At 39.8% G+C, this 26660-nt stretch overlaps 1 protein-coding gene across 3 annotated transcripts in view; it reads left to right on the forward strand.

Moving 5' to 3' along the window:
- The window catches only part of KCNH1 (potassium voltage-gated channel subfamily H member 1), a 184780-nt gene that overhangs the window by 47694 nt on the left and 110426 nt on the right, over window positions 1–26660 (forward strand). For all 3 annotated transcript variants that reach the window (XR_003527419.1, XR_003527420.1, XM_027641626.1), the window contains exon 7: window positions 5144–5573. Coding sequence is in view for 1 of the 3 variants with exons in the window: in XM_027641626.1 (XP_027497427.1) it covers window positions 5144–5573 (430 nt within the window). In the remaining 2 variants the exon portion in view is untranslated. The remainder of the gene's footprint in view (window positions 1–5143; window positions 5574–26660) is intronic.

A 26660-nucleotide genomic window follows, 5' to 3' on the forward strand; every position in this document is an offset into this window, starting at 1 on the left:
CAGCTGTAGGAGGTGAACATTGCATTTTAGTTCTTTTATAAAGTTGTTCATCCTGCATCTTGTTTGGAAGGGAAAATTAATTATTCCTTTTTTTTTATTTTTGTTGGGGGAGTTGGGCTGCACTTAATTTTTATTACTGTTCTTTAAACAATTTATATGTTGTTTTTTCTAGGTGAAATTTTATTATTCGATGAATGGAGTTTAATTTAATTTTGCATGGCAAATGAACAGCAGCAACTGTTTTTTATTTGCACAGCAAATACTGTAGTATCCACTGTTACTGTTCTTGGGGACCGTAATGACAGAAGTAACAATAATTACTCTCCTTACAGCCCTTCCCTTATGTTTTAAAAACACTTCACAGTGTCTCTATCTTTTTCTGGATATGGAAGTAATGGCACAAATCTTATGTTGTCTGATGCAGAGCTAGAGCCAAAATATGGATATCCTGGATCCCATGTTTGGAAAGAAGATTACTTACATGGCTGATATACCAGTGTGAGACAAGGGGTGCACTGATAGTAGATCAGATCTTGCAGAAAATCAGGAAATACAGAAGAAAACCTGTGTAAATGTGCACGGTCTATAATCAGTAGATCTAATTAATGACAAATTATACATGGAAATTTACTTTTGGCAGTATCTCATGGACAAAATTATGAAGCATTCTCTTTGAATGTAAAATGCGGGTCCTGCTTTCCTCTAGGACTGAGACTGGTTTGTTTTTCTGTTGTGTTTGGGATGCAGTTCCACTCTGCAAAGATTGAGTAGGAGGAGTGGAGGCAGAGTGGTTGTGTTTATTATTTTAAGGGCTTTTGACATTCAAATTTGCTCAATCAATGACTAGAGAGTTATTTCTTCTGTGTCTCAGTGCTTTGAGTTTGCCCTTTGGTTTGGAGGGACTCGCTACACAGTCTTCCATTTTTATGCATCAGCCATCACGGGCAGTGAAAGTAAACGTCCCAACCTATGAAATATTTATCTACATCTCCACGAAGGTATCAGCAGTAGAATTTTTTTAGTGTCATTCAGTTAAACTTCATACAATTTGAAATATATTTGTGTGTGAAATTTAGCATTTTCTGAATACTTTGCTAAATGCCGCATATTTAAGTAGGTTCTCTCTGTAACAAAATACAGTACAAATGGACTGTGTGTCTACTCTGGCCATATAACAGATTTCTTAGCTTTTGCATAGTCTCAAGGGAAAGTTTCTGTTGGATACAGTATTAATAGTTGCAACTGTGTCAGAGTAAATCAGGCATAGGTAGATCTTCATGGGATGTTACATAGTCCTGTCCTGTCCTTGACTGCCAGGTAGACATTCCTTATGGTGGTCCTTTAGAACAGAGCATCTGGGGGATGCCTGTTTGGGACCCATAGTGCATTTTCTAGCTCTTTATGAACTGAGGTTCATCTATGTCCTTTGGGAAGAAGGAGATCTGGGTGTCTTTTCATCTGCGTCTCAAAACTGATAGGAGTAGCGGAGCTAAGAGGGTGGGACACACCAAGAAAAGTAAATTGAGTTCAGGCTCCCTTGCGTGATATCGTGGAGCCATCTCTATGATAAAAGCATAAAAATAATCTGCACTGATAAGAGCATTAAAATGGACAGTAATCTGAAAGTACAGTTTTATTCTGGAGAGTAGTAATCTAAAATTGTCCATTTTGAATACAGCAGATCTATTCCAGTGAGTATTAAAATCATCATGACCAGGCTTCACAAATGAAGATTTAGGAAGGTTCTATCCACATTTGTTGCAAGCACGCTGGTGGCTAATGAGGCCAATACGAGACAGACATATCTGATTGCAAAAGGCACAGCAGAAAGACTCCTTAGGTGGTAAATTCTGCAAGACACGGTTCTTTCTGCATTGTCTTTTCTCCTCAAGAGTGATCCTGCGAGCGTTCTCAAAGGAAACAGCAGTGTTATAGATGGTGTGTCTCCAGACCTTCCGGTTGGAGGCCAGAGTAGACCAGTTATGGTGATCAATATGGCCAAGGCTGAGATGTTGTTTCAGGGAGTCCCAGTATCTCCTCTTCGGGGCTCCTCTCTTGCGGCAGCCGGTGGCAAGTTCACCATAAAGCTGGATCTTAGGGAGGCAGTGGTCCTTCATCCTGGAGACGTGCCCTGCCCAACGCAACTGTGTTCTCAGCAACATGGCCTCAATGCTTGTGATTGCTGCTTGTTCTAGAACAGATGTATTGGTCACATAATCTGACCAGTGGATGTTTAGGATTGTACGGAGGCAGCGTTGATGGAAGTGTTCTAGGAGACGCAGGTGGTGGTGGTAGATGACCCATGATTCGGAACCGTATAAGAGAGTAGACAACACTATGGCTCTGTAAACACTGATCTTGGTACTTTTCTTCAAGTGTTTATTATGCCATACTCTTTTATGGAGTTTTCCAAAAGCACTATATAACTTGGTAAATCTAGTGTCAAAAAGTACTGTTTTAAAGTCTTGGAGAATTATCTGGTTTTTTTTCTACTTTATCATCTATGAAACAGTCTGTTAAGTTTCTGTTGTTCATACCCATTTGAAATTCTGTCACTTAGAAATTTTTAAGAGAGTTATATCCCTGGGCATTTCTTGATCTTGGTATTGATCCATTTAGAATAGACAAATCCTTTCCTCCAAGGAAATAAAAGTGAAAATACTGTTAACGCTGAAATAAAAATAAATTATTTTTTTAATGTATTTTTTTCTGAACTTTTACGATCTTATTGGCAATGCAGTCAGGTGAAGTATTATGAATAATGTGAATATTAATTGCAGCTTTCAGTGCAACCAAATCAAGTATATATTTTCTGCAAATATGCAAGTTCTTTTTGTACAAGAAGCCTAATTCTCTCTATCTCTCTGGTCAGAATTTGGAAGAATCACTTTCTCCCAAATGACTCAGTTCAATTCCATTTTAAATATTTTTAACAAAATTTTTTTAGTAAATTTCACAAGGGAAATTAGGATAAGAGTACCTTGGAAACAAAGTAGTTTGCCTTGAATGCTTTACATCTAATTTTTCATATTTTATTTTGTATTTCCACTTTTTATATCAAATTTCTTAAATGCCCCTTCTGTGATTTTTTTTTCCCTTTCCCCAGGTATTTCTACTCTTCAATGTTTTTGTGGTTGGTTGGGTTTGTTTGGTTGGTTGGGTTTTTTTGTTTGGTTGGTTTTTTTTGTGTGTGTGTTTTTTTTTAATTGAGAATTAGCCTAATTCTAAACTCTTCCTGAATCATTATAATTTTATGGCTTTGGTAGGACTCTCACCGAAAAACAGCATTTTTTTTTTTAATCACAGTGATGAGTTTTAGTTGAAGAACAGGTTTTGCACCACTATTTTTGAACAAAAATAAAAATAGTTTTTCAAATGTTAGGATAGAGAAGTTCCTGCCCTTGCCTGAGACTTTGAAGCACTGTGTGATTAAAAAACTTGGTTTTGAGACTGAAACTAAAAGCTGACCATTGCTGGAGACCTCTCAAAATATAAAAAAATTACTGTTTTACTGTTGTAAAAAGGAAAAGGAGAAATGGGCATTGGTCTTAAGCAAAAAAGCCAGAAGGCTGTGTTGTAATTTCAGAATGTTTAGAATGTAGGGACTATATGTGCTTGTGACTCAGGGACTTGCATATCCAATTCTAAAATATGGTTATGATTTATAATTTTTTGTATTTTCCCCTTTGCTTTTCCTCTCCATACTGAGAGAAATACCTGCTTTCCCTCACCTAGAAATTAAGGCCTTTGTGTTGTATTCTCTGAACTGGCACAGAGACTTTGCTCCAATGTTTACAAAACAAAGCTGTGTATGGAATGAAAGCGAAATGGAAATTAACTTACTTTGTGTAGGAATTTTTGCATCAGTGACTTGAAAAGTTTGGCATAGGTAGTCATGAAAAGAATAGTTCACTTGCTCTCATCTAGATCTCTGCAAATATCTGATTTAAAGGAAGACTGCTTTTTGCTCTTTTTTTCTTTTCTTTCTGTCTTTTTTCCTTCCCTCCCCTGGTTGCGTTACATCTTGTCCAGATACTTAATAGAATTGATAGTGTGTTCCCAGGTAACAAATTACATCTGTCTCTGAAAATAAGTGAATGTAATCATGACAAATTCGTGAAATAAAGGGGAAATATATTGCTACAGTCCTGGGGAACATGAGTCAATATGCTTTATGTAATTATTTAATAAAACATCTCTTCTAGTGCATTGAAACAGCCTAAGATACTGAGGCAGTTGTATTTATGCAGGAATAAACAAACTTCCAGTAAAAACTGGTGACCAGAAGTATGCAATTATGCACTTCCAGAAATACTCATTAAACCAGTCTGCTTAAATTTTAATCAGACTTCTATGTATGAAACAGTATTGGTAAGAAGAAGTAGGAAAAAAAAAAAAGGGTTTTTATGAAAGGCTGTTCAGACGCTTCTCGTGCCCCAAATGGCTTTAAATTTTTTTATTTAACTTCTTGTGCAAATCTGTATAAAAGTTAATAATACAAAACACCTTAATTCTGTTTTATGGGAGACATATTATTAACACAGAAATGCTGCATTGATACCAAAGCTGCCAGAAAAAAGATATGATTTGGATATTATTGAGATATTTGAAATAGTTAAGCTTTTTGTAGTCCATGTGAGAAATGTCAGAGGACTGATTATCAGTGCATGAATTCTTATAGGAAAGTGAAGTCGTAGGAAATACATTGTTACACTGAAAAATTACAAATCGCCAGGTACTTGCAGTATTTTTTGGCTTTCCTTATTTATCTTTCTGCTATGTCTGAGCTACATATTTTAATCTGTGTTTTATATTTGATGTGCTGCACAGGAATGCACAACTGATGTGCAAAAGATAACCTGTGATTTGAAGTTTTTACAAATGCATCCGTAGACCTATTCAAATAATCTGAAAAGGGAGTTTAGAGAGTAACTCACGAAATGTTAGTGGATGAAGACAAGAGCGCATATATGCATCCCTGGAAAGGGTCAGTAGCCTTTTTGTATTTCACAATCTCTCTTTTCAGGTGTTACCTGGTGACCATCTGTTCGTTATGGATCACCTTGTGTCTTTGGAAACTGCAGTTATGAATATTGTTGCTTTCATATAAAATTCTAATGGTCACTGTGCTTTATCCTTCTAGGGCATCAGTAGCCTCTTCAGTTCACTTAAAGTGGTCAGGCTACTTCGGCTGGGTCGTGTAGCTCGGAAGTTGGACCACTACATTGAGTATGGAGCAGCAGTCTTGGTTCTGCTGGTGTGTGTGTTTGGTCTTGCTGCACACTGGCTGGCCTGCATCTGGTACAGCATAGGAGACTATGAAGTTATTGATGAGGATACGAACACCATCCGAACTGAGAGCTGGCTGTATCAGCTGGGGGCGTCAATAGGAACTCCTTACCGCTTTAACACATCAGGCTTTGGGAAATGGGAAGGCGGACCAAGCAAAGATTCGGTCTACATCTCCTCGTTGTATTTTACAATGACCAGCCTCACCAGTGTTGGATTTGGGAACATCGCTCCGACTACGGATGGGGAGAAGATCTTTGCTGTTGCTATGATGATGATTGGCTGTGAGTATTAGAGATTCTCTCTCTCACATGCACAATGCAAAATAGCTGCATATAATGAATACTGATTTCTTAAGAACATCTGGAATCGTGTCAAATATTATGCAGTTAAAAATATTTTTGGTGGCAATTTAGGTATTACACTCTTACTAGTTAGTTTTAAATCACGAATAGGAGTATTGTTGTGACTATCAAAAATTCAGTCATTTTGGAAGGAATATTCTGTCTACATCCTTTCAATATTCTCTTCTAAGTAAACCATAAAATGTTTAAAGCCTGAACTGTTAAAAATTAATGCACCAACCTTTGTGCCTAAATTTTCTGTGTGGCAAAATCTTTGTATGTCTGAGAGCTGTATATATTGGATAAATGGGTTGGTGCGTGGGAGGAGGTCAGGGAGCATCGTCTTGTCAGGGAGAGAGAACAAGGGCTCTCTAGAAATCACAAACTCCTCTGTGAGCTGAGCATACAGACAGATCCTAAAGCAACTGGGATGATGCTGTCCTTGGGCCCCTCTGGCTCACATTTCCTTATTAGAATGGATGCATATTGCCAAGCTGTCCAGCTTTTGGCCATATTGTCATTTCAGTGCAGATATGCACTCAAAGTACCTTGAGAACTACTTGGAGTTAAGAACCATATGGTGGCCACTGCTAAACTAGGTCATATTTTTCTAGATAAGGGTGGAATTGGAACCAAAATAAGGAAAAAAAATCTACTTTGTCCATGGAAGAGATTATCAATATATGGAGAAAGACACAAGCTTCTGTATGGTAATATTGCATCCAGAGGAGGAGAAAGTCAATCCTTGCTATGCAGCAAATGAAACCCAAATATATAATGAAACTCAATTAGCAGCACAGTACCTGTTGTAGAAATATGAACCTTTCATTGTGATGTGTCATTTTACAGCAACACTGAAGTCATGTACTGAGATTATGTGTGCAGTGTTAAGCAGGCTGAAGGTTAGTGAGAAGTACAAAGACAAGCATCCTTGATTGCATAGGGATTGGGTTATTTTAGCTACAAAAATTGTTAATTTTGTTCTTCTAGCTTTTTCCAGTGCCTAGAGTCCCATCATCCTAATAAAACACCCCCATAGCAGAAGGAAAATCTGTATAAAACCTGGATAAAATTGTGCATTTTGCTTATGAGAAGGTGCATTAGACAATGTAGCAGTGTAGCACAAAACAGGCTTCTAAATGTATTTCCTGATGAAGGTACCAGTTTAGTAGGAAATATCCTGATCTTTGGTTTATTGTTCATTGGGTTATGACCATAACACTGGCTAGAACAAGAATAGTTAGTGTTATTCGGTATTGTTATTTAGTGCTATGAATACTGAATACTGAATAACCTTCATAAAGTCACAAATATACATGGGAGTATTTTGGAGTTATACCTGTTTCAAACTCTTCATATGACAATGTTGCAGAAAGAAACTGAATTTATGCATAATTAATGTTCATAGATATTTGCTTTGAATTGTCAAATTAACTTTAATTTTGTTCTGGTAATTTTAGATTTCATTAATCCAGTCACATTTGAGGGAAACAATTTTGTTTGTATTTGGACTTCAGTACATTCTTACATTATTCCTTACATTTCTAACCCTAAACACCTTTATCATGTGGACAACTACATGGAAACCATTAGGACTATTCACAGTATGTGTTTGCAGGAATGGCGACTAAGTGATCCAACCTTTGAGTTTATTTCTCTGGGTTTTATGGGGTCTTGATTGCTTTCGACATGCTGAAATTTTGAGCTGTGGTCACTTCTCTAGATGGGAGGAACAAAACAGGTTTGTTTGCAGTTATTTAGAGCTTACCTGTTGGTAGACATTCTTCCACTATAAAATTTTATGTTAAAATGACCTTATTGTATAGAATGAAGCTCCCAAACATTGATCTGAGCTTGAACTAGGGTGATTTTATAAGAATTTAATCTGATCTAGTCTGATCTGGGTACCTGAAAGGTGCAAAGCAAGTGTATCAGGGGAGACGGAAAAGAAGTTTCTTGGGTAAAGCTCTTGTACATCACTCAGAAAAATTCATATTTGTTCATGACCAAGTAACATGTTTGTTACGATCTCAGCTACTCACTTATAACATGGTGGCTACGTGTTCCATGGTCCTCATTTTGCAGATATCAGGTCATGTAGATTTGTGCATGGGATGAATAGGGGCTGTGGATGCCCAAAGCATCAGAAATAAGCAATATCAATTCTGATAATGTGTTACTGCCCACTAATAAAAGGAAAGGGTATATGATTTCTCATTCATACTTTGCCATTAACACTGTTTTTATTTTAGCTCCTATCTAATGATTCATTCTCAAGAGGTACTACTATCTTGTATTAGCACAGGGAGTAGCATTTTCTTTCCATGAAGGATGCAGAGAGAGCCAAATGTCTGACTATCAAAAAGTTCAGTTGTGAATAGGTGGGATTTGCTAAAGTCCAACCACAACGTATTACTCCATTAACTTCTTCCCTGCTAGAGGAAAAGTCTTTAAGAACTGTGTGAATTTATCTTGGTTTTGACATGTCTAGCTATAGTCTGGGCAAGAATGAATGCCTGTGTATTGAAATGGTCCTATGAAATAAGTAAAGGAATTTTACAAATTTTTTTTGTATGAAATGGAAACAACACTATCACTTTCTGTGAGGATATTACCATTTTTATTTAGTTGAGTAAGACAATATGTTAACGAGACTGGTTTTGAGATTCCAAAACTGCCACTACAGCATTACAAAAAAAAAATAAATAGTGTTTGGGAACGAATGTATAACAGCCAGCATTAATATTTCTAAGTAATTCCAGTAAAATTTTACTTTAAAAAGGATGGAAATTTTAATAAGGAGGTTATTTTTTCCCCTTTGGGCTAATTAACCTCCTCTGATTAAACAGTAAAACTTTCATTAGCCCGATGGGGACAGATTTCAATGACTGGAATGAAAATGGTAACAGTACCTTCTTTTTGAGTGTTTTATTTATTTATTTTTGAGTGCTCATTTGGTGTGTCAAAAAACTAGCGGCTTAAACAGTAAGTAGTGGCCTGCTGAGCTTACAGTCACGATTTCATTACCAAGATCACATTTGAAATTTTGATCATCTCTTTATTTTTAATAGAAACTGGGTTTTCTTGAAATGGAGATGGTGGTGAACATGTGTGGCTTTGCAAGGCTTTCAGGTCCTTGCTTCTAGCAAACTTGGGTTATAGTTTTGTTTTGGTTTACTGACTGAGTATCTTGAATAATATCTGAAGAGGAAAGTTGTGAATAGCAACGATACTTTTTTCTTTGATCTTGGAGTCTTGTTTGTTGAGCTTCTGTTTCCAGAGAGGTGTTACTGTGTAAACAAGTGATTTTAAGAGATGCATTTCTGTCTTATCCACTAGCAAACTGTATGAAAGGCTTTTGGTACAGTCAGCACATGACTGTGGTGACACCCAAACAGGATGTTTGTGTCAGAAGGGCTCAGAATATTAGAGTTATTTCAAAGCATAAGCAGTTCGTAACAGTGTCCTCCATGTATGTTTAGTATGCTTATGCACAGAGAGACGGAATTAATATAAGACAAAATGTGGGTTTCTTTGCTGCTCAGCCACTGATATATCCCCTTCTGCTCACTGCTGACACCATCTGTAAAGCTGATCCTGTGGCAGAAATACATTTGTCTTACATTAACTCTTTGTAAACCCATTGGCCACTAGTAATAGTACTTTGCTATGATGTCAGGTAGCTGTTTAAAAAAGTAGATAAGACCACTTCCATTTTCGTTATTCAATCTTTCATTATGGTAAATAATAAATCCAGATAACTCTTAATTAAAATTTTAGTGATATGTTAGTGAAGCTGTCTTGGGAATTTTGGCTGACTAGAATGCAAATTTTGACCTAGTAAAAAGTTTGATGTATGTAGCTTGTAGAAGAAACATGTTATGTCATGTTAGTCGTGCACAGACCCCAGGAAGGGATGATTGAGCTGTATGTGGGTATTGAGCCTGTGGGGTTGACTCTGTTGGTTGGGTTTACACTTTGGGCAGAGTATAAGAAAGCATGGCTTTATCTCAGCAGCTGTGGTCTCTGCTTCAGGGCCACCTTCTGCAGGGAGATGTTCTTGTGCTCTCAAATGTAATGACTGCACACTCTGTCCTACTGACCTCATTGTGGCTGCAGTTTTCAGGGAGAAAGTGTTTTACTGTTGGTTATTTTGAGATGGGAAGGTGCAACCCCTAATTAGATTTGTGAGGGACTGTGGCGTACTCATAACCATGGAGATGTGTGGTCTGTTGTTCAGCTCCACCAGAGGGGAACATAGGTAGGTGAAAAATGCCCTTGATTCTGGACCTCAAATAATGCACATCTGTTTGGGAAGAACAAATTATTTTAAAATAGAGATGAAGTATCCAGTGGGTGCTTTTAAGGATTTCTTTTCTGTGGAGGCTCATACTTCATATTACTATGTAGCAGCTTTTTCTGAGCATATGGTAAATTATAGTTTTGCAAAGTAAACTGTCTTCACATCTGTGAACTGACCTGCATGGTTTTGCCTCACTTTGTTTATTCAGTGTATGTGTATATATGGAGAGAAGGATGAGTGTTACTATAGGAAGTAAAAGCAATTAACTCCTCAGCTGCATTTTAAAAGAATCAAAACATATTTGCTTATTCCTTTTCACAGATGGCCACTAAATTGCTAATTAATAGGGAATATGTCTACAGACAGATCTTTCAGAGAGGCTGATGTTACATAAAGCCAGGCTTAAAACCACTGTCTGGGTCTGTGGAAAGACATATATTTTCCATTTTTAATACCTTAGAAAAAAAAAAAGCTGTTCCAATTTTTAGTTTCTTCCCTGTGGAGGCATATGCCTTGAAATAACAGTTTTTGTATATTTTGTTCAGTGATGCTGTCAGGTTGGGTTGTGTATTGTTTATTTTTCCTAAGCACTAGCAGAAATCAGAGGAGTTTCATTTGCAGTTTTTGTATCTGGGCTCTGTGTCAGCAATTCCCTTGCCGTGCAGGTGGAGTAGGGATGAACAGTTCTAAAAATCCTTTGCGTTTTTGACTTTTAACATGCCGTAATACCGATGGATGCTTGCCTATTTGAAATTTGAGAAACTGAGCAAAATACATCATTTTGGGAGCCTTTTGTTAGTGTTCTCAGTTACATTGAAACATCTCAAGCTTTTGGTGCCTGTTCATGCTAAATTCTCCTTTGTTAGGTAGGAACTTCCTGGAACTACAGGGCTTGACTCATCCAAAATATGAAGGTGACCGAGGAAGGGACACATGTTTGAATGCTGAACTAAATAGAGGAGACTGAGAGGAGGCCTCACTGCAGTCTACAACTTCCTCATGAGGCAAAGAGGAGAGGCAGGCACTGATCTCTTCTCCGTGGTGACCAGTGACAGAAACTGGAGGGAATGGTCTGAAGTTCTGTGAGAGGAGGTTTGGGTTGGATATTAGGAAAAGGGTCTTCACCCAGAGGGTGGTTGGGCACTGGAACAGGCTCCCCAGGGAAGTGGTCAGAGCACCAAGCCAGACAGAGTTCAAGAAGCATTTGGATGATACTCTCAGGCACCTGGTGTGACTCTTGGGGATGGTCCTGTGCAGGGCTAAGAGTTGGACTTGATGATCCTTTTGGGTCCCTTTCAACTCAGCATACTCTGAGATTTTGTAAATCATAAATTCCCCTCTCAGATAGTGAGAGGGATCATGGAAAAAGAACAGAAGTAGGAATTAAAGGTCAGACTTGAGGACATGCTCACATACTGTAATCAGTTGTCATCCACTCAGTTCATTAATCAGAGCAGACCAGAAACCCAAACCATTCATCTTCCTTGATGATGTGCAACACAGGCATCATGCAGTCCTTCAGCACTTCAGCTGTTGTCTCTAATTAAGGTAGACATGATCCTGGGAGAATGGAATAGCTGTCTCAGTTTTGTTCAGCTTTGTCTGTAAATAGCTTCTTTCTCATTAGACAAAAAACCACCCCAAACAACCCAGAAATGAGGATAACATAAGGTAAATTTGAAAACATAGGCAGTTTTATTTACAGAACTCTTGCTGAAAAGAACAGAAATCTTCCCCAGTAATGTGACCATCCCTCTGAACTGTAAGAAAATCTTGGTGGCAAGTATCATGACACATGGGTCAGTGTTGCTCTTTCACAGCCTCACAGAGGATTATTGTGTTTTGGTGACACCCAGCAGGATAGGAAACTGGGAGCTGATGAAAACTAGACTGTTGTTATCAAAATAACTCAAAAAGATAGAGAGGCATTGCAGCATCATGTTTGATGATGTTCCTGAGGCGTGATTTCCCCCTCGTAAAGCAGGTCATCAGTGGATAAGGAAATGGATGTGGCCATGCTGTGTATACTTGTATACTTATTAAACACATAGCTAATCATAAGGGAAGCACGTGTACCCCTCGTACACCTTCTAGGGGATGGGGGGCATGTTGAAATTGTTATTGCTGGAAGTTGGTAACCTGAAACTAAGGACCAGCCACATGCCAAGTACTGGCTCAGTTTGCTGAGAATATCATTCAGAGGCTGAGCACCAAGACCTATGAGACTTCAAACCTTTTCTGCATTCATGGGTATTGCCAGTGTGATGTTTTGGTTTAGTGGACATGCTGGGAAAGGAAAAAGAAACCTTGCCTTGCAAAAGCTGTCTCTTGCTCTCTGTCACATATCCCTGGCAAAGGTGACAAAAATCTCTTAGATGCCACAGACCTCTTCCTAGCCCCAGAAGTTGTGGATGGTATGCTTTCTATAAGGTTGATAGTTTTGCATTTCTTTTCATTCTCATCTTGTTTAGCTGCAGCAACACTACTTAAGCCTAATTCCTAATTAAGGAATTCCTAATTTAAGGGCCTGGATTTATTTTTTTTTTAAATTTCTTTTTAGTAAGTATGAAGTAGAATTTGCAGTTCTGTTCCTTCACCCCACTGTGCTGTGCTTTATTAGATCTTGTTTGCTGCTAGTCATGGTATTTGAAGAGCTGGTAATTGTTAAGCAACTATTTGGGATTTCTGAATGTTATTATGCTTGGATGCTTTCTCTATTAGAATGAACTACCAGAAGTGTTGTGAGTATGTTTCTGTGCTACACCAAGTTTCAGCAAAGAGGTAGGACTGGAAGAAAATCTAGATCAAGTTCCTTTGAAGGTTAGAAGGAGGGTTCAGCTATTAGGGCAGAATTTGGTCTGGATATTTCTAAATGTGAAAATATCTTGATTTTTCTTGTTAAAAGTAAAGAACGAGTAAAAACCAAGCAAAAATCCCAACCATACAAAAAAACCCCTCCAAAACCCATCAAAACCTCAAAGTCACTGTGATAAATAAAAATAAAATGGATAGACAACATTGGTTTTGGCTTTTTGGATATATAAACAATCCTTCAGATGTTTGAGTCCTGAGAGATGCAATTTTCAGCAAAACCATCATTATTTCTCATCAGTAAACATGGGCCTGCACCAGGTCATGATGGTGTTTTCAGACCCACTGATGAGCCAGAGCATCTGGGCTGTACAGAGTTATGTCACTGATATTCAGTACAGACTGGGCATGCTGGAGAGATGCAATCAGTGCTGACAGACTTCACAACACTGCAATCTCCAAAGCCAGAGCTGTAGCTCTAAAAAGTTGGATAAGGACATCCAGGACATGCACCTTGTTTTTTTTAGGATTGCTTGTACTGAAGAATAACAGTGTTCCCCAGGGCACAGCACTGGGACCAGTCCTGTTTAATATCTTTCTGAATGATCTGGATGAGGGGATCAAGTGCACCCTCAATCAGTTTGCAGAGTTATATGGGAGTCTTGAATTGCTGGGCAGGAAGGCTCTACAGAGGGATCTGGACAGGCTGGGTTGATGTGCTGAGGCCAATGGTATGAGGTTCAACAAGGCAAAGTACGGGGCCCTACACTGGGGTCATGTGCAAGTGTCACATTGGGTTTGTGTGACCAGGTTTTGGTAGCAGGGAGCATTCAGGGGTGGCTTCGGTGAGAAGTTGCCAGAAGCTTCCCGCATGTCCTGCAGAGCCAACGCCAGATGGATTCAGGATGGACCTGCTGCTGGCCAAGGCCAAGCCAATCAGGAATGACAGTATCACCTCAGTGATAACATATTTAAGATGGAGAAAAAAAGTTGTTGATGAAAATTCCAGCCAGGGGAGAGCAGAGTGAGAACACCTGAACAGCAATGCAGACACCAAGGTCAGTGCAGGAGGGGGAGGAGGCGCTACAGGTGCCAGAGCTGAGGTTCCTATGCATACCGTGCTGCAGATCATGGGGAAGCAGCTGTCCCCCTGCAGCCCATGGGGGTGCAGAGACCCACCTGCAGGCTGTGGAGAGAGAAGCCCATGCTAGAGCACAATTTCCTGGTAGGACTTGTGGCCCTGTGGGTGACCCACACTGGAGCAGCCTATGACTGAAGGGCTGCACCCTGTGGAAAAAATGAGCCATGTTGCAGCAGTTTGTGAAGAACTGTTGCCCAGGGGATGAATTCATGCTGGAGAAGTTCGTGAAGGACTGTTTCCCATGGGAGGGACCCCACAAGGAGCAGGGGAAGGATTTCTCTCCCTGAGCAGCAGTGGAAAAAACAATTGACTGTAGCCCTCACGCCCTATCTCCCTGCGCCACTGGTGGGGAGAAGATAGAACTTGGAAGGAGGGAGGGGTGGGAGAAATGTCTTTCTGAGATTTGTTTTTCTTCTCATTCTTCTGCTCTGATTCTGTTAGTAATAAATTTAATTCATATCCCCACTTTGAGTCTGCTTTGCCCGTGATGGAGATCAGTGAGTGATCTCTCCCTGACCTTATCTCAACTCATGAACCCTTTGTTATACCTTCTCTGTCCAGTTGCTTTAGGGGGTACCTGGTGTCCAGCCAGAGTCAACCCATTACAGGTCACAACAGCTCCATGCAGCACTAGAGACTGGGGGCAGAGTGCCTGGAAAGCAGCTCAGTGGAAAAGGACCTGGGGGTGCTGTTGACAGTAGCTGAACATGAGCCAGCAGTGTGCTCAGGTGGCCAAGAGGGCCAGTGGATCCTGCTCTGTATCAGAAATAGTGTGGACAGCAGGGCTAGGGAAGGGATCATCTCCTTGTACTTGGCACTGATGGGGCTGTGCCTCAAATCCTTTCTTCAGTTTTGGGCCCCTCACTACAAGAAAGACATTGAGGTGCTGGAGTGTGTCCAGAGAAGGGCAATGGAGCTGCTGAAAGGTCTGGAGCACAAGTCTTTTAAGGAGCAGCTGAGGGAGCTGGGGGTGTTTAGCCCAGAGAAAGGGAGGTTCACGGGTGACCTTATCACTCTCTACAGCTACCTGAAAGGAGGTTGTAGCCAGGTGAGGGGCGGTCTATTCTCCCTAATAACAAGTGCCAGAATGAGAGGAAACAGCCTCAAGTTGCACCAGGGGAAGTTTAGACTGGATATTAGGAAAGATTTCTGGAAGGAGTGGCCAGGCTTTGGAATAGGTGGCCCAGGAAGTGGTAGAGTCACCATCCTGGAAGTATTTAAAAGATGTGGCACTTAAAGGGATGGTTTTGTGGTGAACCTGGCAGTGCAGGGATGGCAGTTGGACTCAGTGATCTTAGAGGACTTTTCCAATTCGAACAATTCTATAGTTCTGTGACAAAACACTGGTGTTAAATACAAGAAAAGGGTAGCCTTTAGCTGACACCCATGTAAATAGCAAATTTTTACAAAAATCATCATCTCCAGGCTAAGATGGACTGGAAGGTTTTTTCATTAAAGCATTAACACAAAACCAGTGCTAATGCTGTAATAAATATCTGTGAGCTAATGACCATGGCCATGTGAAGAGTGGCCCATTCATATGAGCTTAGTCATCTCCTCACCTCAACACGCTTCAAAACAATATTTATAGAAGAAAGAAAATGATTTTTTTGTGAGTATATTATGATAGTAGTACTTTGGTTCCTGGCCTGGTTTGGGTAAACATAAACTGACTATGTGTAAGTTGTTATTTCTTAGTATGCAAAAGTGAATACGAGTATTTTTTTTCTTGTTATTTAAAGAGTAAAGGACCAGATTAAAGCTATATTAAATTATTACTATTAAATTTCTGTCAAGATGTAATTTACAAAGGGCAAGGGTAAATTGCCCATGTACTTTTGATTGTAGAGAAAAAGAACATAAATGTTCCAGAGCTTTATCACATATACATGCTTTATGAATCATCTCATGATATGTCATTTTGCCTTGATGACTAAAAATTTTGGGCTGTACTTCAGCCTAATAGATCTAGAGAATTGTCCTACCTCAGAATATACTAGAATTTAATTGCTAGAATAGTCCCTGGAGATTTTATTCCAAATCTCTGTCAGTATTGTGCAAATCCAATCAGGACTATTTTTGAAGTGAGATTTTTCTAAAAAGTTCTAATTCTCAAGGTTCTTACAATCCACTTGGTCTCCTGCAGAGCTTAACATTGCTCTCCAAGACACTGGACAACTTTTGAAAGGACTGTAAATGCAAATGAAGAAAAAAAAGTTCTGTTTGATTGGAGAGAAGATGAAAGCTGTGAAGTGTTGATGGTTTGGTTTTTCCCAGCTCACAGTATGGTAATATTATAGATAATTGCCTTTTTTCTTTTTGTTGCACAGCGTTTCTAAATTTTGACTTTTTTATAGGATTGAGGAGGATAAAGAAAATAAATAGGTATCTCAGCTGTGGGTGTTCTGTCTTTTTCACCTGATGTCTTTCATACCATGTGCTTGTTGGTGTAGGATTTTGCTTTAGGCCATTTCTAACATTTCTTCCTGTAAGTAGATTTAAAACATTGAAATGGGCTGGCTTTATCAAACTTTCATCAGCATGTGCAAACCAACTTGTTTTAAAATCTGAAGGAACATCATTAACTCAAGTTAATTTGTGAGAAAGAAGAGCCTGGTGCATCCAGAACATGGACTGGATGCAGAGGAATGTAAAAAGAAGAAAGAATATTTCAGGCAGGTGAACCAGAAGATAATATGCAAGATAAATATTTTGTTCTCTATGAAAAAAACAAGAATCTGCCAAAGATATTTTGCTTTGATCGGCAGGATAGCAAAGCTGGGGGTTCAGTTTATAGTTTTATTTTTAAGTTACTGAGGTACACCAGTGCAATCTAGAAGAGCATGGTTTGTCTGTTGGAACTATATTCTGGATTTCCGCCTGTGGAACTGGCTAAATATATATGGCACACAAAAAGCATGACAAATTTTTCTTTCTTTCTACAGTCCTGGGAGGCCTTTCCTTAAGCAACCAACTGTATTGCTGAAGGCTAGAAATCTTGGACAAGGATTTGGTTCTACACAAGAATAATCTGTTTTTCAAAGTCCATTTCTGGCTAAGAAAAATCCAATTAGATAGGCATGGGAAAAAATAGTAAAATAGCACATCTACTCATATGACACATTGTACCACTTGTCACATAATATGTGGAATATGATAGAACTTCTGAAGCATCTTCTTAGCACTTTCCACTTCTGCGTCAACTTAAAAAAAATATGTAGTTATTTTAATATCTAATTGCTACTGGATTCAAACAGGCATACTGTAGGTTACAAAATTCTGGAGTATAAACAGGTTGCCTAGCTGTGATGTGTAAGTGGTTTATAGAACATGATATGTCCCTAACCATTTAGATGAGCTGTCTCATGACATCTTGAGAATAAATAAGGGTTAGTTGTGCTTACCAGATCAGTGAGTTTTAATGCATTTGGCTGATTTTATATTTTAAAGAAAGATTTGGCTGTTTATAAAAATGATAGGCAATGTTTTAGAGGAAGCAAATACTGCTGTGGGTCATATGCAGTTTATTTCTTGAAGTTAAGAGCTCTGAAATAAACTAAATCTGAACTTGAGTTATTATCTGAAGACATATCCTGTCAAAAGCAGCAGCCTGATGGAAGAAATTATGATCTACTGAGAAAATGTGGACTATAAGTGAAAATATCAGTATCTTTTATCCACAGTACAGCAACTCTTGATGCAACTGGTGTGAAAAATGTGGAAGGAGACAAATAATATATTAATAGGTCCTATTGCCTGGAAGAAAAGTAGAAAATTTATTCTTCTAATCCAAGATTTCAGCAGCCAGTAGGGTCCTAAGTGTCTTACTGTAAAGGCTGAAATAGTTGAAGTATTAAGACCTGACTGTTCTTACCTCAACATGAATTAGGAATGCTTTTTTTTCTTCTTCTTTGAAATTAAACCAGTAACTGTACCAGGTGGTGTGGAAGTAAATTCCTCTGGTGAGATAATGGGCAAACCTTGCCTTCCCCTGTCACCATCTCAAAAGCAAAAATGGGTGGCTCTATAAGTGCAGGTGAGAGGGATGATTCAGGTTGTGGTTCGGTACTTCTTCATTGTTAATGGAAGGTTCCTAGGGGATCTTCACTACAAAATAAGAGGGAACTGGAGATTTGTAGTATCTTCTAAGTGTTCTGAGGCCAAATTGAAAGGGAAAAAATTGGACTTAAGATAAGGAGTTAATATCTGTATTTGAACTTTAATGAGATGGGGATTTTCTTGGGTTTGTTTTGTTTTGTTTTTTTGGGTTTTTTTTTGGGGGGGGAGGGTGTTCAAGTTATTTTCTGGTAAAATTAAGATTTCTTGGAAAATGCTGTTCTGATCTGCTCATGACGAGAAAAAATGTCTACTAGTGCTTTGGACCTTCATGTATATAGTAAACTTAAGTGACAGGAGGCTGTGCCCGAAGCTGTCTGGAAGAGGTGTTGCAGTGCTAGTGCCCTGTGGTGTGACACAGGGGAGCTGAGTCCATGCCCAGCTGAGGTGTTAACCTGAGGTGTTACCTTCCATGGCCTATTTTCCCTTCTTTGCCCTTCTTATGTATTTAGGCTTTGTGCAGGGAGGTGGGGAAGGATCTGCCTCTCAAAAGAGCATCAGTTTTGACTGGAGCTTGAAGTTGTGCTAAAATGCATATAGGTGTTATTGTGGATAGCCACTACAATGGCATCTGTGTTGGTCTATCCACCAGTCATGAGCCATAAGTTCTCTACTGGCTTCTGAACTGTCCCTGTGCACAGGGATGCATCCAGCAGCTCTCTTAAGTAAAGAGCCAGTCTCCTTTCTCACTCTCCAGCCTGCCCTTCCTGAAGAGCCTGCGTTCATCCGCTGCAGGGCTTTGGCCGTGTGAACCATTCCACTATTTCTTCATGATCCCAATGAGGTCATCTCCCTGTAATGTACTTAGTCATTCTAGATCCTCCTGTTTGTTCCCCATACTGCCTGCATTGGTGTAGGTGTTTCCAAGGGGCACCTGAGCATACTGAGTCACCAGTACATGCTGGGAATGGCACTGAAATATACTGTCTGGCCATGAGGGGAGCTTTCTGGAAAAAAAGAGAGAGGCAGGTGAGTCAGAATTTTTTTTTTTCTCAGTGATCTGAGACAGCACACTCCTTGTGACAAGAGACAAATCAATCAAAGCCTCTCCACTTGTGTTTAAAAGCATGAGAACAGCGGTACCTGTGAGGCAGAGATCTATATGACACTGCCAAGCACCTTCTGGGGTATGACTTGAAGCTGCCAACTGGATGGATGCTCCTGTTTTCCAGTGATAGCATCCCTATATTTTTGGGCTGCTTCTGGTCTGTTAGTAAGTGCACTGACAGGTGTAAGTTGGAAGCATGTAGCTACTGTGATTCCCTTGCTTTTTTTTCTTTTATGCTGAGGTGTGTGTAGGTGGACAAAAGAGAGAACAGGTGCTGAGAGAGAGAAATAGAACCTGAAGTTGAAACTAAGGTTTCTCCTTTTTTCTTTACAAACTCTTCAACTTCTTTTTTGACTGCCTCCCAAAATAAACAGAAATGTACATGGTGTATGTTTAACATGGTTGTTTCTTCATACTAGTTACAGACCTGTAGTCCAACAGATGAGCAATATTTCTCTTCTTCAACCCTTGTGGCTGAAAGAGCTTGGTTTGAAGCACGATGCTTCAAAGCAGACAAAGACTTGAAAATGGAGTTTGAGATATTTATGTGAGGAAAAGTGCATGCTGAGGCACAAGGTAAGTATGACCAGTTGACTGTGCTGATTTTATCAGGCTTGATTATTGTACTGTACAAAGTGTGTGAGATTTAGATTGTGATTATGCCAACACAAAAGAAATCTCCCTTCATGGGAGCAAAGTTCAGATCCAGAATGGAGTTATCTTTTATTCATATGCAGCCTCCAATAATACAGACAACTGGAGGGAAGACTACTGTTTTATGGGATCATTGTGTTGCATTGTTGGGCAGCCAGACAGAAGAAAATGCTCTGAGTCATTACCAGTTTGGTTTGAAATGGAAAATATGATACAGCAGGCAACTATAGCTGAAATGTATGAATGATTCAGTACACAAGAGTGCTGCTACAACTGCAAGGGCCCAAAGCACAGTGAAACGGGCAGTTCAATACAGAGGAGACATTCAGGAAAGCAAAGAAGATAAGAGCCTGAGGGCAACCATGCTTCTCAAACTGTTGGGAAGGACAACAGTCTGCTGTGAAGCTTGTCTTCTCATGCACTGGGGGAGTAGTTGTGGTAGAACTGGTCAGGAACAGAACTAACTTTCTAGCCTTGCACTCTCTGCACAAACATGTGTGAATCAGTGTCGATGACACAAATATTGTCCTTGTAGTAGTTGTTACATGTTTTCCTTCCTACAGCTGTTCTATAAGCCACATCATGGCTGTACTCTCTAGCAGAGATTTAATATGAGACAGTGTCAGAAGGGGAGAGCAGTGGTGAAGAATTCTGTGAAAGCATTTGGTGTTTGCACATGAATGAAAAATTTCCTGTAAGCTTTTGATGTTGGGTATTGCCAGGCATTGGGAGCAGGATCTGTAGGCCCAGGCTTTAAGGTAACATTGGAGATGGCTGAAGAGCTTGATTAATTTTGGGTAAATGGGCAGTGAAAGAAGCTGCTTCCCAGAAGGCGGCAATAGAGGTGGAGGAAAAGAAAGAACTTAAATCTGAGACTGCTATGTTTGTGTGTGTGTGTGTGCTGGTAGAGTTACTTTATCGTCCTTTAGTTGCTGTCTCTACCCTTATGCTGCCAGAGAGTACTGTTTTATACTTTTTAGAGGAAAGTATCTGGTTTTGTACCATTTTCTATGCAGCGATGCACAAAATGGTTGATAGGCAGTAATGTTTGCCTGAGGCCACGCAGCCAAATTTCCCGCTGGTTGCTAACAGGAAAGTTTTGTCCTTCAGTAGCTACACAGCAGTACTTCTGTTTTAATGGTTTTGTGGGACTTTGCTGACAGTTGCCGGCTGCCTGGTGGACCAAGTGTATTCTTGCTGTAAGGCAGGGCTGCTTTCCCAAACAACTTGCTGATTGAAATGCCCATTAGTTGTAGGCCATTTTAAATGCTGCAGGATTTCTTGCTTCTCCCATTTCAACAGGCTGTAGATTCATCTACAGTAAAAAAAAAAGGACTTACTGTAATTATAGGTGGGAAACAGCAAGTTTCCTCTCCAATCTCTGCTGAGCCCATGTCCAGGGAGGGTAGGGAAGGCAAGAGGTTCTTTAATATCCCAGTTCTGAATGGTCAGGTCCACTAGGAGAGGTAAGGCAGAACTGTTTCAACCGAAGAAAAGAAAGCACAATCCACAAAACCTGTTTACCCTAAGGATCAGATTTTACTTTTGCATCAGTTTCTCCTCTGTGGACTCCAGCTGTGCTGTTCCTGAAGTGTTCTGGGAGGAGTTGCAAAGACTTTGACCCCTTAAGAGCTGCCAGTGTTTTGAGAACTTTTGAAGTAAAGGAAGGCAAAATACCTTTCATTGAAGGCTTGGCTTTCTTCTGAGGTTGACTCAGAATCTCTGCTTGCAAATGCACTTACTCTTCATCATATCACCCTATTGGGGCAGATTTTTAAATCATGTCAGTTTGGAATGTTCAAACAAAAAATTGCATGTTAGCAGAATTGGAGACTATTTTGTGTGCTGCCACATCATTTTTATATTAACCGTTGGCAAATTATTGTGACCAATATTTTCATGGGTGCTTGATAATTTGTGTTGTAGCTTCAGATTTCCCACACTTGGTACCCTGCAAACCTGACTTTGTTGCTAAGTCTCTGAGTCAGAATAGATTTATAATTTGTTACCTTTATTGTCATCACACCTATAGAAAACAATGAACCTGCCATTAAGAATTATAACTATCTGTACTGGTGACCCACTGGAAAACTCTGACCTTTGACAACAGGAGAGAATACAGATGTAATAGTATATGATTTTTCAAGTTAAGGATGTACATAACTGTATGTCAATGGCACCTAAGCAGAATTTTTAACAGAGGAAATATAGATGGAACTGTAAAAGTCAAAATGTGAATGAAAAACTAAAACAGAGAAGCCTAATAGCATAGGCTAATTGTACCAGCTTAAATCCTATGGTTATTTGTGAAAACAACTGCACTTTCAGTGCTGGTGTTAATATTTCTGATCCTGTCAGGAAGGAACTGCAACTTGCAGATACGCAACCTCTCTAGTAAGAGAGATGACTGCACATTCCCAGTGTCAGCTGATAAGGTTGGCACCGATATCTGTGCAGCAACAAAGCCATACTGTGTTTCTGTATGCCTTGAGTGATCTCTGTGCTCTTTCTGTGTTGTATCATTTTGTGGTGAATACACTGGATGTGCTCTCTTTCAGACTATGGACTTAAAAATTGCAACCAGACAAGCAAACAGAGCATAACAGCTATGATAACTATTTATCAGCAACAGTGTGGCCAGCAGGACCAGCGCAATCATAATCTCAGCACTGGTGAGGCTGCACTTCAAATCTTGTGTCCAGTTCTGGGCCCCTCACTACAAGAAAGACATCAAGGTGCTGGAGCATGTCCAGGGAACGGCAACAAAGTTGGTGAAGAGTCTGAACCACAAGTCTTAAGGCAGCTGGGGTTGTTTAGCCTGGAGAAAGGGAGGCTCAGGGGAGACCTTATAGCTCTCTACAGCTACCTGAAAGGAGGTTGTAGCCAGGTGAGGGTCAGTCTAGGGAGGTCACTAGGGAGAAGTGACAAGTGCTAGGATGAGAGGAAACAGCCTCAAGCTGCACCAGGGGAAGTTTAGATTGGATATTAGGAAAGATTTCTGGAAGGAGTGACCAGGCTTTGGAACAGGCAGCCCAGGAAGTGGTAGAGTCACCATCCTGGAAGTATTTAAAAGATGTGGCACTTAAAGGGATGGTTTTGTGGTGAACCTGGCAGTGCAGGGATGGTAGTTGGACTCAATGATCTTAGAGGTTTTTTCCAGCCTAAATGATTCTGTGATCATCAGTTCAAAACAGCTTGATTGAACCACTGTCTTCTCATTAGAATGGGAAAACAAACACAACCCAAAAACAAAGAGCTTTTTTTACTGATGGCTTTGTTCATTCCACAGGCTGATGATGTGCTTTGTGTTATTGCTTGTGTTCCGAGTCCTTCCTACCATTTATGATTTACTGCTATTATCTGTCTGCTGCCATCATGATAGCATTAGAAACAAAATGTAGCAAGATCTATAATTAGGGTTGTCTACACATTTTCTCTCTATTTTCCATTTGACTCATGTTTGTAACTTTCTAAATCTTCCAATCTTCAAGTTGAGATAATCAAGGTCAGCCATTTCTGAGAGCAAGGGTGGTGTTTGTCCATTTAAAAAACATAATTTTGATGTTCAGAGCAGGTATACAAGAATAGCAGGGCTGGAAACTGAAAGAGAATATTTGTAGAAGAGAATTCTTAGAAAAAACCCAAGCCTCCTTTCAAGAAAGGTACCAACAATGTAAGGACCCTTAATAGTGGCCTATTGGAAAATGCTGAACTTAAAAGACACACAAGATTATGCAGTTACTGAGATAGCCATATATGTAGTTTAATGTCAGTGGAAGTGCTGAATAGAAATGAAAATTACACGTATTGCCTTCTCTGGATAAAACACAAGAGAATGAGTCATGGAAACGGCAGGGAGATGCCTGACTTTAGTGTGACTGAGGAAAAGATGGGCATGTTTAGCTCCCGGAAGTCCTTGCTCTGAGGACAAGCTAAGACATGTTGGCACCCTTTAGCTGTCAGTGCCTGCAGCCCAGCCCGGCAGGCTGACCACAGCCATATGCTGTGGGAAAGTACCCACTGGAAGAAGCAACACGGGCTGGCTCCCAGCTGTAGCAGCAGTAGGATCTGGTGGAGAAATGGTGCTGTTGGAGCCCAGGGCACATGTGAAACTTAGGAGCATGTGGGTAAAAGTGATACGTGATGGACAGATTGAACTCTTAAATAGTGGATATGATGTACCTATTGGGGTAACTAACTTCGGTAACTGCCTTTGTAAGCTTGCCTCAAACAGCACAGCCGTGGTTTTCTGGGTAGTGGGTTCTGTGCTAGACCTCGCCGAAGCTATGTTACTATGCAGAAGTGCTTGTTAGCATGTCTGTTTTTCAGCCAAGTGTGAGTTTTTGCTTTTTATTATACAAGTTGGAGCTTTTTGTATAATTTTGTTTACTGAGATCCTTAAAAGCATCCTCCTTTGTGTCTTCTTTTGGCGAGTAAATTCCCTTCTTTGTTCCTCTCTAGTTCAGTGCAATGCCAGAGAGTGCTGTGTGTGCTTTGTTTCAGGCACTGATTTTTAGATATGTAGGACTGGCCATTAGTAAGTTAATTGGTGATTGCCTGTGTGCCACAATTAACCTAGTAGTGGGTTTAATTACATTAATTAAAGTCTTGTCCTGGACAACAACTGATTAATCATTTGCTTTCAGGCTTTCCCTCAGCTGGGGTCATTCTGAAACCTGCTAGTTTGGGCTAGCAGAGTTGAGTACTGAGTATGTGAAACCAACACAAGTCTTGACACCAACACTGAACTAAGTTTCTTCCCCTTAAACTTTCTTGTGATACAACCATATTGTAAAAATTTAAATGTAAGTGGTCACTTTCTATATAACTGTTCTTTGGAAATTCTTCCCACTGTAACTCTTCTCCAAGATGATGGGAGAGAGTCTGGCGCACCAGTTTATGTTAATTTGCCTTTTAGTGCATGTGTGCACTTTTTGGTATGCTTATGGATGCTGTGCTGGATGCACAGACCATGAAAGAAAAACTAAGTCTTGCTTTGCTGCTGTAACATTAATATGTTGGGGATTTTTCCCCACTACAGTTAGCTCTCTTGCATCACAGCTTGGTTTGGAGAACTCTTGACTTCTAAAGCAGCAGGATTTGGGAGCTGGGCTATAATGGACTCCAGAATCAGCTTTGACAAGACCAGCAGTGGCATAGCATGATAGCAAAGTGAAGGTACTTTTTCTGACCTGTACGAGATATTCTCAGCTTTAGTAGCTGTATTGAAACGAGCAGTAATTTCAGTGTTTTTGCCGTTTAGAAAGTCTGCAGAGGTCTGGTGCAAATCAGTAAGGATGTAGAGCTTCAGTGAAAAGCAGTTTTCAAATTTACTTCAAGGTAGAAAGAAATGCAACATCTTTAAATTCTTGGAAGTAGATAATGGCAGAGGCTCACAGATTAAATCTTGCACTCTTAATTCTGGTCGCTTATCCTTTATCTTCTGCACGGAGATATTGCAGTGGCTACTAATTCTCACTGCAGAAGAGTCAATGGAGTGGTTCAGTGGTTGTCAGTTGAGGGGTGCCTGGCTGATGCTTCTTGAAGAATGTATGACAGAGAGAAGGACTTCATCAGTGAAGAAACACCTGTTCTTCCCCAATCATTGTGTTGTCTGGTTGTTTCTCTGTGTGAAAGGATTGTCAGCTGACAAAGAACAGTGAAGAATGAATGCTTACTTTAGCAAGAAAAGACTAACTCTGGTGTATTGACTTCTGTGGCAACACTGAGGCTGCTATACCTTTTACAGAATGACTCAGATCTTTTAAATTTGAGTACTTATGCATGTGCCTCAGAGTGGTTTGTCCACAGCCTTGTAGCAATTGTAATAATTTATATGCCTATAAAAATTTCCATGCTGATTTTGTAGCATGTTTTCGTCCAGTCTATGCAGAACAGTCTAAGTGACTGTAAATGCAGTGAAAAGGGAAACTGGGCAGTTCCATGTAAATGTTTATTATGTGGAAACATGGACTTTCCTGACACTGCATCGCTACCGTAGCTTTTAATGTTCAGGGAATGAGCACAAAGTACTAATGCAGAAACTGTGTTGTCTTCATGCTGGATTATTGGAATTGGTGACACACACAAAAGGATAAATTTGGCTTTGTGTGTGTGTAAAATAAGTATTTCTACTTGCATAATACTTCAGTTTGCCCCTGTTTTGTGGTTCTGGTCTCTTGGGGCAATCAGAAGCCCCATGTTTGTTTCAGCTGAGGGTGCCCTGCAGCTCGAAGTATCAAGCCTCAGATTAGAAAGATGGCTTTTCGGAACCAAGGAGAATTTTAAATTGATGGCACTTTTACAGTGAATACCTTTCCAGAAGACTGAACAGCAGCAAGCCTTCAGAAGCCAGTTCTTTATACTTTGCTTTATCCCTTGTGATTGCTGTGATGATTAAGTAACTTCAGAGTAGAAAAAGTTTGAATGCCATTTGCCTTGAGCATTCTTGTGCAGTGCTTTTTTAATGAGCTCCCACACTTCCAGCTTGCAGCTTTTAGTACTTAGAGCTTTCTTCATGCTTTCACTCTTACTGTAATGTTGATAAAGTGTTTTTTTAAAAAAACTTTTATTAGCAGTTGTCCTTTTTGCATGAAGTATGAAACCATGGATTAAGACAAGTAAAGGTTTTATATTCCTTACAACTTAATTCTGTTCTAACTTCAGCCTTGCTGGAAGTCTAAGTGTACCAGACAGTAAGTACAAGGGTAGTATAATACAGAAAGGAAAAAAAAATGTGATAATGAACACTCAAAGATACCAAAGTATTTTTTTAACACTTAACAAAATATTTATACATTTTAATTAAAATGCTGTGACAACACTTTCCTGCTATCACACTGCTGTTGGAAATGCTAAAGGACATTGCTTCTTTTCTACGGCTGAGGAAGAGGAGACTGTGCGCAAGTGCCAGTAGAGGGAGTCACGACTGGCCATTAGATGCTGGAAATTTTC

The sequence above is a fragment of the Corapipo altera genome, unplaced genomic scaffold, assembly GCF_003945725.1.
Source record: "Corapipo altera isolate COAL_440 unplaced genomic scaffold, ASM394572v1 48b, whole genome shotgun sequence".
Taxonomy (NCBI): domain Eukaryota; kingdom Metazoa; phylum Chordata; class Aves; order Passeriformes; family Pipridae; genus Corapipo; species Corapipo altera.